This window comes from Silene latifolia, chromosome Y (assembly GCF_048544455.1).
Source record: "Silene latifolia isolate original U9 population chromosome Y, ASM4854445v1, whole genome shotgun sequence".
Lineage (NCBI taxonomy): Eukaryota > Viridiplantae > Streptophyta > Magnoliopsida > Caryophyllales > Caryophyllaceae > Silene > Silene latifolia.
The window spans coordinates 86,287,009-86,302,771 of NC_133538.1; the positions used below are offsets into that span (position 1 = coordinate 86,287,009).

The following is a 15,763-nucleotide window of genomic DNA, read 5'->3' on the forward strand; positions in this document are numbered from 1 at the left end:
AGTCATCACTTGCAGTTAGAAGAGTATTCCATTGTGTCGGACGATGTCCTTTAGTTATTCAGTTTTATTAGTAGACAATTTGGGTTTGGAAGTTGTATTTCATTTAACAGTTTTGGGTTTGATACATGTATTCACTTAAATTATATTTACTTTTAAATTACGTCTCTTTATTGTCTTATGATATTCATTGCCTCGGGTAACCGAGATGGTGATGTTCCTATACCTGAGTGTTCCTGGTAAGGCACTTGGAGTATGGGGGTGTCACAACTAAGCTGTTTGCCAACAGAAGGGTAGTAAACAGATTCCTAATGTATTATCCAAATCCCCATTCACTCGATTCTTTAATGGCATTGATATACTCTTTATCATCACCAAGTAAGCCTTAAGCATAGCAAGCTTCTTTGAAAGTTGGGAGAGGTATTTCATTTATAGTTCAAATCTCTTCATATGATTTTGGTCCTTTAACAAAGTTCAGTAGGGTTCTCAAATAAAATCTCTCACCACCATTTGGAGACATATGATACATTCGGCCGAGAGTAAAGCCTTTTTTTCTTTTAGTCCAGGCCTTTGTGTCTTTATTCCAGACATATTTATTTGGGAACTCACAGTATGTCAAATCTCTACCATCGGAATGGTTTTTGTTATATTCCAACCATATAGTGAATTTTGTCCTGAATTCGGAAGATCTTTCGACATCTTCATCAATTGGGTCATCATCATGGAAAATAACATTTTGCTCATTGGGGAGATGGTAATCCAGCCGTAAAACAGGCGGTGTCCTGTAGTGAATGTCAAAAGCAAAAATCCTCCACACAGCTTTACATGGTGAAATGTAACGACAGTCATAAAACTGTTGTATTTGATCAATCTGATTTGGGTCCTGACTACCTACGTTCCAAAAAAACATAAGTTATTAAAACATTCAAACAAAAACGAATGGAACAATAGGAGTTAAATAAGAAAAGAAGGGATTTGACTAAACCATTGTTGCTGCGAGTTGAACTAACGGTGACACAGTCATATCCTTTATTAATGTACTTGAATAAGTATTTGATTGATCTTTCCTGATTGCACCATTCAACATTAATGTGAGCCCGCTATTTCAACAACAAATCTGCATTGTAAGGAACAACATATCCGTTATGAATTGTTTTTCCATCTTTCTCAATTGTCGGTCCGTTTTCTCGTCTCTTATAAATAGGATAACCATCACCGTCGATCGTTGTTCTTTCATTAAACTTCTTTGGAAAAAAAATTCGAGCATTTTCCGTCAATCATGCATGGACAATCTGGGTTAAGATCTCCACATGGACCGTGAATCATACTATTTTTCACTGTTTCATATAGAGCTGGGCTTTCCGTAGGATCTGGGATTTCAGCACTTATAATGTGTTCCACGTCAGCGGCTTCGGGAAACTTGTCCTCTCGCTATAAAAAAAGCAAAATATGAGCATGAGGGAGGCCGCGTTTTTGGAACTCAATAGTATAGACAACTGATAATTTCAAGCAAAGTAATATTATATAGTTGAGGTTAATAATATAACTTGGGAAAAAAAATTGGAAATGGAAAATAAAAATAAAATGAAAATATATAGTTCATCACATGCCCTTGTCCGTCCAAAAAGATGTCGCTCTTTTAAGTCCCTCATTAGCTCTTCGAGTTTCAACTTAAATAGTCGAGTAAGTATATCAGGTCTGTCCTCTGGCCGCAGATTTCTTTTTTGAACAAACCTAGTTATTTCAGGCCATTTTGGATTGCATGTGAACGTAATAAACAAATCAGGATACCCACACCACCTACATATGGTCATTGTATCCTGATATGTTTCCCTCATGTAACCTTTACCACCTAGAAAAGATGATGGTACAATGTAACGAACACCAGCTGAGGACGGGTTAGTTTGACCTGTAGCGGCAGCATTCGCGAGATTCTTGAAGTTTTCCGATCGCAATTTTGGTTGGTTAAGACGGAAATACTTTAACCGTTGAGATTCTATCACTGTCAAACCCTCAGCAAGGATTTGTTGAAATAGTTTACCTGCCATTAAAAAAAGTTCAAACTAAAAAAAAAGAAACTATTTTAGTTAACTTTGTATTAACTTCGGACTATGAAAAAAAACATAAGAAAGGTAATTGTCAACATAATAAATTAGGCATCAAATCTTATACCTCCCATCAAAATTTTCGGAGCTTCCTTATCTGCTGACCGGTCTTGGATGCGAAAAGCAAACCACTCCCTCGATGTAAGCTTATCCCGAGAGCTCTGATTATTTCTTGATTTACTTAAAGAACGTGGATTATGAGGGATACCAAGCCTATAGCCATCTTCTCCACGTGGGAAAAGAAGAGGGTACTGCAAGGCTAAATAAGAAACATGTAGCTCTGATATACGTTGTAGTCTACCGCTGCGTTCCTCAAGAATAATGTCCCGACTATCAATCGTGTTCTCAAGATATCCAACAATGAGGGCAGCCACCTCCGACACAGTTGGTAGATTGTATGTTCTCCCATCTGTTTGTCGTCCGCTAATGAGCTTCAACCTTACCTCACCACTGGCACCTTCGTTAAGCCTATCTCTTGCCATTCTAAATGATTTTGCCAAAACATTGTAACGATCGACCATTTTTTTTAAATCATCGATTAGTCCATCATCAAATTGACCTGAATTTGTAGAACTGCGATTACAATTGAAAAAATAAATTAAAAAATAAGAAACAATATTAAGATTAAAAAAATAAAATAAATTTAAGGCTTACCTTCCTGCATTCTTTCTATGCCTCAGCTCCTCTTCCGTGTCGTAGATATAAAGTTGACAGAATTTAGGTGTGTTGGGGTTGGTGTCCTTAACAGTTAGTGCAAGGACTTATAAACCTCTAAAAGGATCAAAGGGCATACTTTGGTATTATTATCAGTTGGTCCACGTTTATCAATAACGGTTGGCTTGCTAGATAAGTTTGACGTTATTGTCATACAGATGGCGGTGATCAACTGGTCCCTAAAAGTCACACCTATAGGATACGTTTGAGAGACGTGACAGTATGAAAATACAGTCATGTAGATGCCAATTTTGACTAACCAGTTAGTCCGAGTCATTTGACTAGTAATTAGTCAAATATGTGATGTTGAGATATTATATTTAATACGGATTAAATATCATGGGCTAAGGCGAATTAACCAGTTAATTCGTAAAATTAAATATAAACGATTTATATTTAATTAATGTATATTGAATATAATTATACAATATCGTCTTTGTCGGACATGTATTAATACTTCAACTAACCCGTGTTATTAGTTGATGTTTTAATAGCCGATAACCGATGACGATTTATAAAAACCGCGTCATATACATTTAGTCATTTGGGTACGGACTACGAGTTAAAATGAAGAGGAAATGGAAAAGCCCATTACCTCCCCATGGACTCGGTTTGGCCGAGATTAGGAGAACAAAAGGGAGAGCTTCTCCTCCCTTCTAACCTAATCATCATTAGTGAAAAATAATTAGGGTTTCAAGAGCATTCTTCTCTCAGAAACCGAGATCTCACATCTCAAGAAAACTCACATCAGTTCTCCCAATATTGCAAGGCAATCGGAGAACATCATCTAGCACAAGGGCATATCTCGGACAAGTCTTGGGTGCAACAATTAGGAGGAAATCTCTGTTGATTTCTTTCTTTTTTACGCCGCACTATAAAGGACCCGAGGTTATTTCTAATCTTTATCGTTTCCTTGTTATTTTGTTTTATGACTACAAATTACATATGAAATTTGCGTTATAGTCCTACAATTAAAGGGTAGTATACGGATATTAACCCACAAGTGGTATCAGAGCGAGGCCACGTATTTTTTCTATGTAATTTTCATTAAACGAAATGAATCGATGATTTTTTGTTTAAAAATTTTGTCTCGGCAGCCAATTTTTACACGGCAAAAATTTTTTTCCGTTGTTGCTGCGTTTTTGGTTGCATTGGGAACCGTGTCCTGTTTACACGGTTGCTCTTGTTGTTGTTTTGTCTTGAAAACCGTGCCGTTTCATGTTTTACACTACTGTTTTGTTTCAATTTTCATATTGTTTTTACATGTTGTTATTTTATACGGAGATTATAGCAACATGTCAAGTTTTTGTCAATTGTTAAATTTGTTTTGATGCGTTTTGATCAAAATTGCAATTGATTTTGTCTCGACAAACTGTTTTCACGAGGGTTTTGAAGTTTCAGCCATGTTTGCATTCGATCGAGCGTATTTCTACTCGATCGAGTGCTATTTCTGTCTTGTTTTTGTTCGATCGAGTCCCCGTTGTACTCGATCGACCCTTTCAAAACCCTCTGCTCGATCGAGTTGTCCTCGTACTCGATCGAGTAGATTCGCTGATAAAGGTACTCGATCGACCACCAGTTTAGTCGATCGAGCACTTTCTGTTTGGCAACCCTCTCGATCGACTTGCAGTTCAGTCGATCGAGCCCTTTTGTCCCTCGATCGAGCACTTATGTCCCTGGATCGAAGGATTTCTGTTTTGACAGCTTTGAAAATTTATTCTTTTTGCTTTAAATTTTCTTTTGGCCTTAATATGTACTTTATACGGATATTGTACACTCGCTATGATTGTGAAACGGTTCACACACGTACCATTAAGTTATTTTAAAGCGTATTTAAAGTAACGGATTGTAATGGATTAAAATTAAATGATAGAAGCGGTTTTATCACATGAATTTTAATCATTAAAAGGTGGTTTGGATAAATTTAACATAATTACGGAATTATGTCACGAATGAATTTTTTTAGTTGATGCATTTTTATTTATCGTTTATCTTGAATGCCGTGAATGCCCTTTTATTACGTATTTATTTTAATTTACAAACGGTTGTAACTTAGTGTGGCCTTAGTAGAACGTGTTACCGTAATGATGGAACACGGTCTTGGTTGTATTTTGAGATCTCGTATCTCCGTTTTGGGATTTTTCACTTGTAATTACAGTTTTTAATTAGAATGTAAATAGGTTTATATTTTGTAATTTTAATTGTAATTTTTTGAGAAGACCAAAGATGGAGACCAGATGCTCACTCCCGCTACTTGGATCAAGATGGAACATCAAGACAAGCTTTTCGGGTCCAACGGTGGATTCCAAAGTTGTATTATGTTCTTATACTAGGATAGGCCACACTAGGAATTTTATTTACGTATTGCATTCATTTATTTATTTTTCGTAACGATAATATGCATCATATTCCGCCTAAAAACCAAACCACCTATTTATTACATGAAAACTGACACATATAGAGGTCACGAGTTAGTTTTCATTGACATTCTCATGTCACACGTTTTAAAGCCATCATCCAAATAAATTCATTCACGACAGACGCTAGTTATTCGTTCACTTAAAATGAATTATAATTTTGTTGATGGGATCTTCCTCGTATAAACTAAAATTGAGAACGGTCTTTATAGGTCAAACTCCAATGAGTCCCTTCTTCGTCGGTAGGCATAATATGACCCCTTCTACGTCGGGTAAGTTGGAACCGATTGACCTATTTTATCTCAACACTATGGTCACTCGTACGATCCTGTGATTATGGTGGACTATAGATAGGATTTACGGAAATCTGTCGACCAAGAGTTCTTCCGGAAGAATTAGCTAAACAGTTGGCTTATCAATTTACAGAAATTGAGTCTTGGGATCACTTGTATCTTTCTTGAGGGAGATCAATTATGCAAGTGCGAGAGTCTACATGTTTAAAATGATTTTTAAAATAGACTTAAATCACCTCGATGAGTTGCTTATTTCGTTTTGTTTTTCCTTTCTTTTTCAGTGTAGATCACGATTTTAAACTGCTAAACAACAAATGGTTGGTTCTACTGAAAACCCAATGCCAAGTGCCACATTGGACCGTGAGTCCTGGCTTCGGATCTTCATGAATCAGATGAATCGCCTCTACTCGATCAAGAATGATGGATCCAACTTCGCGGACCGGGAAGCGGCATTACGGAATGTCTGCTGCTGACGGAAGCTCAAATATCTATTAGAGCCCATCCCGGAAAACCCAGTCCCACGGCTAGAGTCGCTGAAATCACCAAGTTTAATGATTTCTGTATGGAAGCGGGTGCGATTAAAAACGTACTCATTTTTGCAATGGAACCCAATTTGCAGAAACGCTTCATAGCCCATGGTGCAAACAAGATTTTCACCACGCTCACTAAGGAATTCTCGAAAGCACCGAGAATCGTGACCTATGAGCATACCACTCGCTTCTTTGATGCGAGACTCCAGAAGGGCCAACCGGTTAGCCCACACATTCTCAAAGATGATTGAGAATGTCGAGAAACTGGAGACCTTTAACTGTAACATCAGCGAGAACATTGTTATCGACCGCATTCTTCACTCACTCCACGATGGTTATTCGCAATTTAGAGCGAATTACTATATGAATGATTTGAAGAAAACTCCGCATGAACCGCACTCCTCCTCGTACGCAGACCGAGAAGGACATGAAGTTCAGTGGGAGCATGAAACAGGATGTTCTCGTTGTGTCGAATAAAGGGAAAGGTAAGGGCAAAGCTCGTGCAAACCTAGCGAGAGGTAAGGCGAAGTTCAAGAAGTCGGGTTCAGGTAAGAGTGGGCCTGGTGAGTCGAGCACCTCATCAGGCGTGACAAAGAGCAAGAATGATAACATGGAATGCCATCATTGCCACAAGACTGGGCATTGGAGACGCACATGTCCTGTTTATCATGAGGACTTAAAGGCAGGTCGTGTTAAACCTGTTGGTATGTCTTCCTCTTCTTCTACTTTTATTCATATGATTGAGATTAACCACGCAAGTTACGGAACTTGGGTACTTGATACTGGTTGTGGTTCTCATCTGTGTAATCATGTGCAGGGGCTCCGAAACATCGAACCCCTCGTAAAGGGTGAGGTGGACCTGCGTGTTGGGAATGGAGCAAGAGTAGCTGCCATCTCCAAGGGGACATATGTGATCCAGCTTCCTAGCGGATTTGAGTTGTCATTATATGACTGTTATTATGTTCCTAGTCTTTCGAAAAACATTATTTCAGTTTATGCACTTGATAAACTTGGTTTTTCATTTGTAATAGAAAATAATTCTTGCATTTTCTCATTACACGATATGATTTACTGACAAGGCGCCTCCATGAACGGAATTTATGTTTTAGATCCGACCACGGAAATATTACACGTAATGAATAAAAAGTTAAAGGTTGGTGACAAAGATCAAACGTATCTATGGCACGCCGTATGGGACACATTAATGAGAAACGCGTAAAACAAATTTCATCAAACATGGAGCTATCTCAGCCTTTGATTTTCAATCATTTGGCACGTGTGAATCATGTCTCATCGGTAAGATGACTCGTATTTCCTTCAAAGGTGTTGGAATGCGCGCTGCTGACCTATTAGGACTCATACACACGGATGTATGTGGCCCTATGTCAATCACCGCACGAGAAGGCTATAGGTATTTCATCACTTTCACGGACGACTTAAGTAGATATGGCTATGTCTACTTAATGAAGCACAAAAGTGAATCCTTTGAGAAATTCAAGGAATACCAAAATAGGGTACAGAACCTATTAGGTAGAAAGATTAAAACACTACGTTCGGATCGTGGTGGCGAGTATCTTTCTCACGAGTTTGATCAACACCTCAAAGCTGTGGGATTGCCCTACGCTTAACTCCACCGGAACACCTCACCAAATGGTGTGTCCGAACGGAGAAATCGAACATTACTTGATATGGTTCGATCCATGATGAGTCACACCGTGTTGCCGACTCGTTATGGGGTTATGCTTTTATGTCACCGCTCTCTATACTTAACAAGTCCGTCTAAAGATGTTGACAAGACTCCATATGAACTATGGAAGGGAACGGTCCCTAACTTGTCCTTTATACGGGTTTGGGGCTGCGAGGCTTATGTCAAGTGGAGACACGAAGATAAGCTCGGCCCGCGATCGGTCAAGACATACTTTATAGGTTATCCTAAAGGAACACTTGGTCATTACTTCTATTCGCCAACCGAACAACGCGTTTTTGTTGCGGCTAGTGCGACATTCTTAGAGAAGGAATTTCTCGAGAATGCAAAGAGTGATAGAACCTTCGACCTGTCGGAGATTCCAGAACCAAACACCGAGCAACCATTGGAGGAACCTGTTCCTTCAATCCCGGCTGCGGTGAATATTCCTGAGGAACCTAGGAGGTCGGGAAGAGTCTCTATTCCTCCCGCATGATACATCGGTATGGTCGAGGAACATGACATAGATGACGTCCTTCTCTTAACGAGTAGTGAACCCGCAACCTATAAAGGTGCCATGACTAGTTTCGACTCAAAGCTATGGCTTGAGGCCATGCAATCCGAGATGGACTCCATGTATGAGAACAACGTGTGGGATCTCGTTGACTTACCTGCTAAGGTTCGTCCCCTTCAATGCAAATGGCTTTACAAGATAAAGCATTCCGTGGAAGGTCAACAAGATATCTACAAAGCACGACTAGTTGCTAAAGGTTTCACCCAAGTGCCGGGTTTGCACTACGATGAGATTTTTGCACCCGTAGTCATGCTGCGTTCCATTCGGATTATCTTAGCGATCGCCGCTTTTCATGACTATGAAATTTGGCAAATGGACGTGAAAACCGCCTTCTTAAACGGCTTTTTGGAGGAAGAGTTGTACATGGTACAACCCGAAGGTTTCATCGATCCAGCACATCCTAAGAAAGTATGCAAACTTAAGCGTTCCATTTATGGACTTAAGCAAGCATCTCGGAGTTGGAATCATCGCTTCGACCAAGTGATAAAAGAAAATGGATTTACTCGATCTGTCGAGGAACCATGTCTATATATCAAGTCGAGTGGGAGCAAGATTGTCTTCCTAATATTGTATGTTGACGACATACTCCTGATTGGGAATGACATACCTCTCTTAACTTCGGTGAAAGTATGGTTGAAAAACCATTTCCAGATGAAAGATCCGGGAGAGGCACAAAGAATTCTAGGCATCCGTATCTATCGAGATAGATCACGACGGATGCTATCTCTCGATCCAGAGTCTTACATAGACAAAGTCCTAGAGAGATTCAGGATGACTAACTCCAAGAAGGGGTTCCTTCCTATGGCTCCGGGGTGCATTTGAGCAAGTCTCGGGCACCGGACACCGGAAGAGAAAGAGCGCATGACACGGATTCCTTATGCTTCGGCTATAGGATCAATCATGTATGCCATGATATGCACACGTCCAGACGTGGCATATGCATTGAGTATGACAAGTCGATTCCAATAGCAACCAGGTGAACCACATTGGTTGGCTGTCAAGAACATTCTTAAGTACCTACGGAGGACTAAAGATTGGGCATTGACTTATGGAGGCGAACAAAAGCTATCGCAACCGTTACGCAGATGCTAGCTTCCAAACGGATCGAGATGACTCGAAATCTCGATGCTGATTCGTTTTTACTCTTAATGGCGCTGCGAGTCACCGGAAGAGTTCGAAACAAATCACATTACAAGCAGATTCTACGACTGAGTCCGAGTACTATGCCGCGTCTGAAGCTACAAAGGAAGCGATATGGATGCGTCAATTCTTACATGGGCTCTCTGTAGTGCCTAGTTCGAATGACCCGATCACCATCTATTGCGACAATAGTGGTGCCATCTTCCAAGCTAAGGAGCCAAGTCTAGCAACAAGTCTAGACATGTACAACGGAAAGCTCATCTAATCCGGGATTACGTGGAGCAAAAGACAGGAGTGATAGAAAAGATTGCTACAGATGATAACATAGCAGATCCTCTCACTAAAGCATTACGACAAGATAAGCATGAAGGGCATGTTAATTCCATGGGAATTAAACGTGTTCCTAAGTTGTAGTACTCTTTTATGGATCAGATTCATCCTCTCTTGTACTCTGTACGACATCATCGTTTTGATATTTTATATATATATTTTGTTTTTCATGTGGATTTGTACGACAAATTTTGAACACCACAAAGTGAACTGAACGAACATTATATCTTTTCGGTCCTTAATTGCCCACATGAGCTGATAACTCGGCAATTATTTTGTGACGTTGGTTGATGGTGGGTTCAACGAGCCATAAGTCAACCGGTTGACCGACCAATCACAAGTGGCGATTTATACGGATATTTCGTAGGACACAATTGTGACATCGACGTGGAGTCCTAAATGTTTTATAACATTCGGTGCCCGGTCGTGGATAGGACCTCCATGGTGATCCTAAGAGTCGATTCTTTTGACTATCGACTGTCTCTTGAGACTAAGGCAGATTTTGGGTGACTTTGGTTTCTTTCTCACGGTCATCCGTAACAGGGGGCCAAGTAGATTTTTTCTGGGTCATTTCATGCTGTGCTTAGATCGGAAGGAGTTCGAGTTGAAGGAAATATTCAGCCTTTATCGGTACTCGATATTTCTCGGGGCCACTCGAGGAGTCAGAATCGAAATGCATGGCCATGCTCGGATACGGATTCGTTTTATCAGTTAAGTTACTCTCTAGTCGGGGAAACCACTCTAGATACAGATCGATTGTAAAATACGACCTTTGTGGATCCGGATCTGCAAATTGTTTTACATTGAGTGGGAGAAATTTTAAATGAATATGAGAATCGGTTATCGCACATACACTTGTACGGACAAGTGGGAGTTTGTTGGAGCTTGTGTCCTCCAGTTAGTGCGGATAACGTCATTGCACATGCACTTGTACGGACAAGTGGGAGCTTGTTGGGGTTGGTGTCCTTAACAGTTAGTGCAAGGACTTATAAACCTCTAAAAGGATCAAAGGGCATACTTTGGTATTATTATCAGTTGATCCACGTTTATCAATAACGGTTGGCTTGCTAGATAAGTTTGACGTTATTGTCATACAGATGGCGGTGATCAACTGGTCCCTAAAAGTCACACCTATAGGATACGTTTGAGAGACGTGACAGTATGAAAATACAGTCATGTAGATGCCAATTTTGACTAACCAGTTAGTCCGAGTCATTTGACTAGTAATTAGTCAAATATGTGATGTTGAGATATTATATTTAATACGGATTAAATATCATGGGCTAAGCGAATTAACTATTAATTAGTAAATTAAATATAAACGATTATATTTAATTAATGTATATTGAATAAATTATACAATATCGTCTTGTCGGACATGTATTAATACTTCAACTAACCCGTGTTATTAGTTGATGTTTTAATAGCCAATAACCGATGACGATTTATAAAAACCGCGTCATATACATTTAGTCATTTGGGTACGGACTACGAGTTAAAATGAAGAGGAAATGGAAAAGCCCATTACCTCCCCATGGACTCGGTTTGGCCGAGATTAGGAGAACAAAAGGGAGAGCTTCTCCTCCCTTCTAACCTAATCATCATTAGTGAAAAATAATTAGGGTTTCGAAGAGCATTCTTCTCTGTAGAAACCGAGATCTCACATCTCAAGAAAACTCACATCAGTTCTCCCAATATTGCAAGGCAATCGGAGAACATCATCTAGCACAAGGGCATATCTCGGACAAGTCTTGGGTGCAACAATTAGGAGGAAATCTCTGTTGATTTCTGTTCTTTACGCCGCACTATAAAGGACCCGAGGTTATTTCTAATCTTTATCGTTTCCTTGTTATTTTGTTTTATGACTATAAATTACATATGAAATTTGCGTTATAGTCCTACAATTAAAGGGTAGTATACGGATATTAACCCACAAGGTGGTCCGTCATGATTAGGTAATAAACTTCCAATTAAATGTGTATTTTGCCCACCTATTTTGAATGTGTAAGGACCCCTAGATGTAAAGGAAAACATATTATTGTATGAATGTATGTTTACCATGAAATGTTTACTTTTGGGATGTTTTCGCATTAGAAGATCATGTAACAACTTAGGAAGTTTTTTAATAAAGGGCAGTTCAACTATTCCATTTTTGCAATACATGGTAAAAGAGGGTGGGCTTGGTATCCATACGATCTCTTTCATCATACCACATCTGAACTCCATATTTTGTGCAGGTGTAAGTGGGGTCTTCGATATCATGGTACCCTTCTGTTATTAATTAAGAAGGTCACTCGGAAGAAAAGATATGAAGAAAATAGATCATGACAAATTTAAAAACCTAAATGCACGTAAAATAAAAAATGCAGTTTACTGAAATTTAAGACGAATTTAACCTGGAATGTTAACATCCGAATTTGACCTACGGTTGGTAGCTTCAAACACATCATAGGCTGTGGAAAGATCCCTTGCCAATTCTTCGATTATGTTTTGCCTATGATTCGTAGTTTGCACGGAATTGCTGCTAGTAGGTAGAAACTGATTTCCAGAGAGTTGAACTCCACAATTAGCTGAATAATTACCAAATAAGGGTTAGATTATGAGAGGACACTAACATTGTTGACATACTTAACAAACACAAATAGTACAGAATAAGTAAAAAAAAAAATTCTTACTACCTATTAAAAAATTAACGATGATAATTACCAAATGTGATGGTGCTCAATGGGGGTTGTAGACATCAACATGGAAGAATTCCTAGCCATCCTTTCTTCGATTATGTTTGGCCTATGATTCGTAGTTTGCACGGAAGTGCTGCTAGTGGGTAGAAATTGATTTCCGAAGAGTTGAACTCCACAATTAGCTGAACAATTACCAAATAAGGGTTAGATTATGAGAGGACACTAACATTGTTGACATACTTAACAAACACAAATAGTACAGAATAAGTAAAATATTTTTTTTTTCTTACTACCTATTAAAAAATTAACGATGATAATTACCAAATGTGATGGTGCTTAATGGGATTGTAGACATCAACATAGAAGAATTCCTAGCCATCCTTTCTTGACTTAAGATAAGCTTCCGCTTTTGTCTCGCTAATTTTGTATATAGTTGACGTTGGGATAAAACATTGTTATGTGACATACCAACTCCACGATTTTCATTAGTTCTCTTTTGGGATAGTCTTAGCTTTTGTTGCTTCCTTGCGTTTTGTGCCATATAGTAGTCATTTACACTTTTCCGTACTGATAATCTATTAGACGGATAAGTGTAAACAATAGAGGCTAAAAGAAAAATACAATATGTAGTTCTTAATTTTTATAAAAAGAGAGTTCAAAGATCTTTACCTCTCCAGAAATTGTTTATAGAATTAGCCAATTGTAGTTGTGGAGTATTATCTGCATGTGATTGATATGATTGCGTAAAATCATTCACTTTAAAAGCGATAGTTAAAATAAAGTAATAAGATTGGGATTAACATAATTATAGGTTACGAAAGAATTTAAAATATTGGTTGATACATGATATGAACTGAATTATCCGTAAATTGAGAGACTTACCACTTTTTGGTTGAGATTGGTAAAGTGGTTCTTTACCCTTATCAGGTTTAATTGAGGGATGCTTTGGCAATTGTGTGTTTGTTAAGTCATGTAGAGGTAGAGTTGGAGTACCTAATAATGTTGCTAATTATACATAGGTTACAAACTAAGATAGTAATGAACTTATGTAGAAAAAAGTTAAAATTGTTAACTGAAGATTGATACAAATACCTAAATTAGATTGGTAAAGAGCTGCTTTACCCTTCCTTGATTGTGTAGTTGAGTAACTTTGAATATGACAGTTTGTTGTTATCCCACTAAGCGAGAAAAATGGACTACCTAAAAGATTGTCAATTAAAAGTACTTTCAGATATTATTGACTTAACAATTTGAGAGTGTAAAAGCAACTTAAGAATTTGAGAGTACTAAAAAACCGTATATAGAACAAAATTAATATAAAATATGTAGTAACATAATTAAAGCTATGGGATGTATTAGAAATATTAATTTATGCATGTTTTATAGTTGTAAAACCGTACACTGAGAGACGTACCAGATTGAGATTGAGATTGAGACTGGTAGAGTGGTGCTTTACCCTTATTTGTTTGACTTGAAGCATGGCTTGGCATTTGTTGGTTTGTCAAGTCTTGTAGAGGTAAAGTAGGAGTACCTAATAACATGGTAATAAACTTGTGTAGAAAACAATTACAAAAATTGTGACTGCATTTAGCTTAATACTAATCTAATTTGTATTGGTTAAATTGAGCATGGGGTTTCCATACATAAATCATGTCCTTTTAGTAAGCGATTTGTGGCTCATAGCTCGAATCTATTATTTGAATTTTCTCTTAGAATAGGTTGGTAAGAATTGTGCTATGTGTCAGCTATTATGTTTGAAGATTTGCTGATGGATTTCCTCTATAACATCACTGTTTTTGTAATCAATATAAATGGAAGACTGCTACTGGAAACTTTTGCTAATTTGCTTTGGTTTGACATCTGTTTTGGCTAATTAGCATAAGGTGAGACTGGGAAAGTATAAGAGAGATTCAGGCTCACTCCAGAGAGAAGGTGAGAATCTACAGGCAGTATGGAGTCCTGACACAAAACTGGTTGCGGTTCTTGTGAGTTTCAACCATTCTTTTTCTTCTTTGCTATTTTTTATTTTTGCTAGAGAATTTTTGTTGCTATGTTTTTGGGTTTTCCATTTTTGTTATTTGCTACTGGTGTCACTTATTCCATTAAGAATCCGGGCGAATGGATGATGTTTGGTACTTAGTTGGTTATGGCAGAGCAGTATTAATGATTTGTGTATCAACCATTCGATTTAGGGATAAGAGTGTTATTCATTTGCTTGTGCTTGGGGGTTACTTATTCTCATTTTACTTGAAATATGGTTGTGGACAATAGTAATAACCTCTGTGTAGTTGTGTCGAATCACATCAATAGAGATCTTTATTATATGGATGTTTTATAATACCTGATCCGATCTAGCTACACTTCCAAGCATACTTCTCAATTAATACTAATCTAATTTGCATTATTTAACAAAAATTAATAAACTTTAATATTCGATTTTCAAATTATGCTGATTTGCAATACCTTTAACCCTCAAATTCTGATTTGCATTATATATTAAAAGATAAAAAGAAAAAAAATAGACATACATTTGAATCAACAAATAGAAGTTCAATGGCATCCATTTTCTTCTTATCTGAGATGAAATAACATACCTGATTTGGGGGTGTTTAAAGAACGTATAAGGATTGTTTGAGGAGTTGCTCTTGAAAATTCCAAGTTTTCTACAAAGAAGTGTGAAAGAGGAAAATCATTTTAAAGGGTTGTTGTAAAAAAAAAAATTGCAGTTAAGATAAAAACTAACCTTTTCCATCCTCTTTGTTTCTTCTTCTACTCCTCTTTCTTGGTGGTTGTTCAGAACTTGATCCAGACATGGGTGAAAAGTAGAAGTAGAATTGTTTATCTTTTTCTTATTCAGAGACTATCACACGTGAATGGTGTGAGTATTATATGTATAGGTAGTTGAAGTTGAGGAAGAGAATTAAGGAACAAGATAAGAAATCATATATATCATTCCTTAATTGTGAATTGTCATTCTCGAGTAACGTTGAGAATGACAAAGGGTTAGATTAATTAGGTTTTGCTATAATTGCAGTGCACTTTGATTTTTTTTTTTTTTTTTTTTTTTGCTACTGCTCTAGCCATATTTTTTTGAGTATTATATGTATAGGTATTTGACTTTTTAGAATTCTAAGGGACTGCTTTAGAAGGTTCTAAGAGGCTCATTCTCGAGTAACCTTGAGAATGACAAAGGGTTAGATTAATTAGGTTGGTTATAAAATTGTTAACCACACGTTTTTTTGACACGGTTGAATGCAATTTTTTCTTATCCTTTTTTGACAAGTCTTTTTTTTGCTGA

General features: G+C 37.7%; 1 protein-coding gene across 6 annotated transcripts; it reads right to left on the reverse strand.

The window, feature by feature from the left end:
• Positions 1–339: 339 nt before the first annotated feature.
• LOC141626530 (uncharacterized) lies at positions 340–15,452 on the reverse strand. Of its 6 annotated transcripts, none has more exons than XM_074440284.1 (12): positions 15,209–15,450; positions 15,060–15,128; positions 13,880–13,996; positions 13,558–13,665; positions 13,348–13,470; positions 13,135–13,185; positions 12,787–13,040; positions 12,491–12,647; positions 12,181–12,354; positions 2,170–2,675; positions 983–2,060; positions 340–888 (listed from the first exon to the last, which is right to left on the reverse strand). In XM_074440284.1, the coding sequence occupies exons 1-7, from the start codon at positions 15,276–15,278 to the stop codon at positions 13,018–13,020; spliced, it is 561 nt and encodes a 186-aa protein (XP_074296385.1). In that variant the 5' UTR covers positions 15,279–15,450; the 3' UTR covers positions 340–888; positions 983–2,060; positions 2,170–2,675; positions 12,181–12,354; positions 12,491–12,647; positions 12,787–13,017. The 6 variants fall into 6 exon arrangements, with proteins under 6 accessions (XP_074296385.1, XP_074296381.1, XP_074296383.1 ...); XM_074440282.1 differs by having other exon boundaries at positions 348–888; positions 983–2,038; positions 13,348–13,458; positions 13,588–13,665; positions 15,209–15,418; XM_074440279.1 differs by having other exon boundaries at positions 348–888; positions 983–2,038; positions 13,348–13,458; positions 15,209–15,418.
• Between the last annotated feature and the right edge of the window lie 311 nt (positions 15,453–15,763).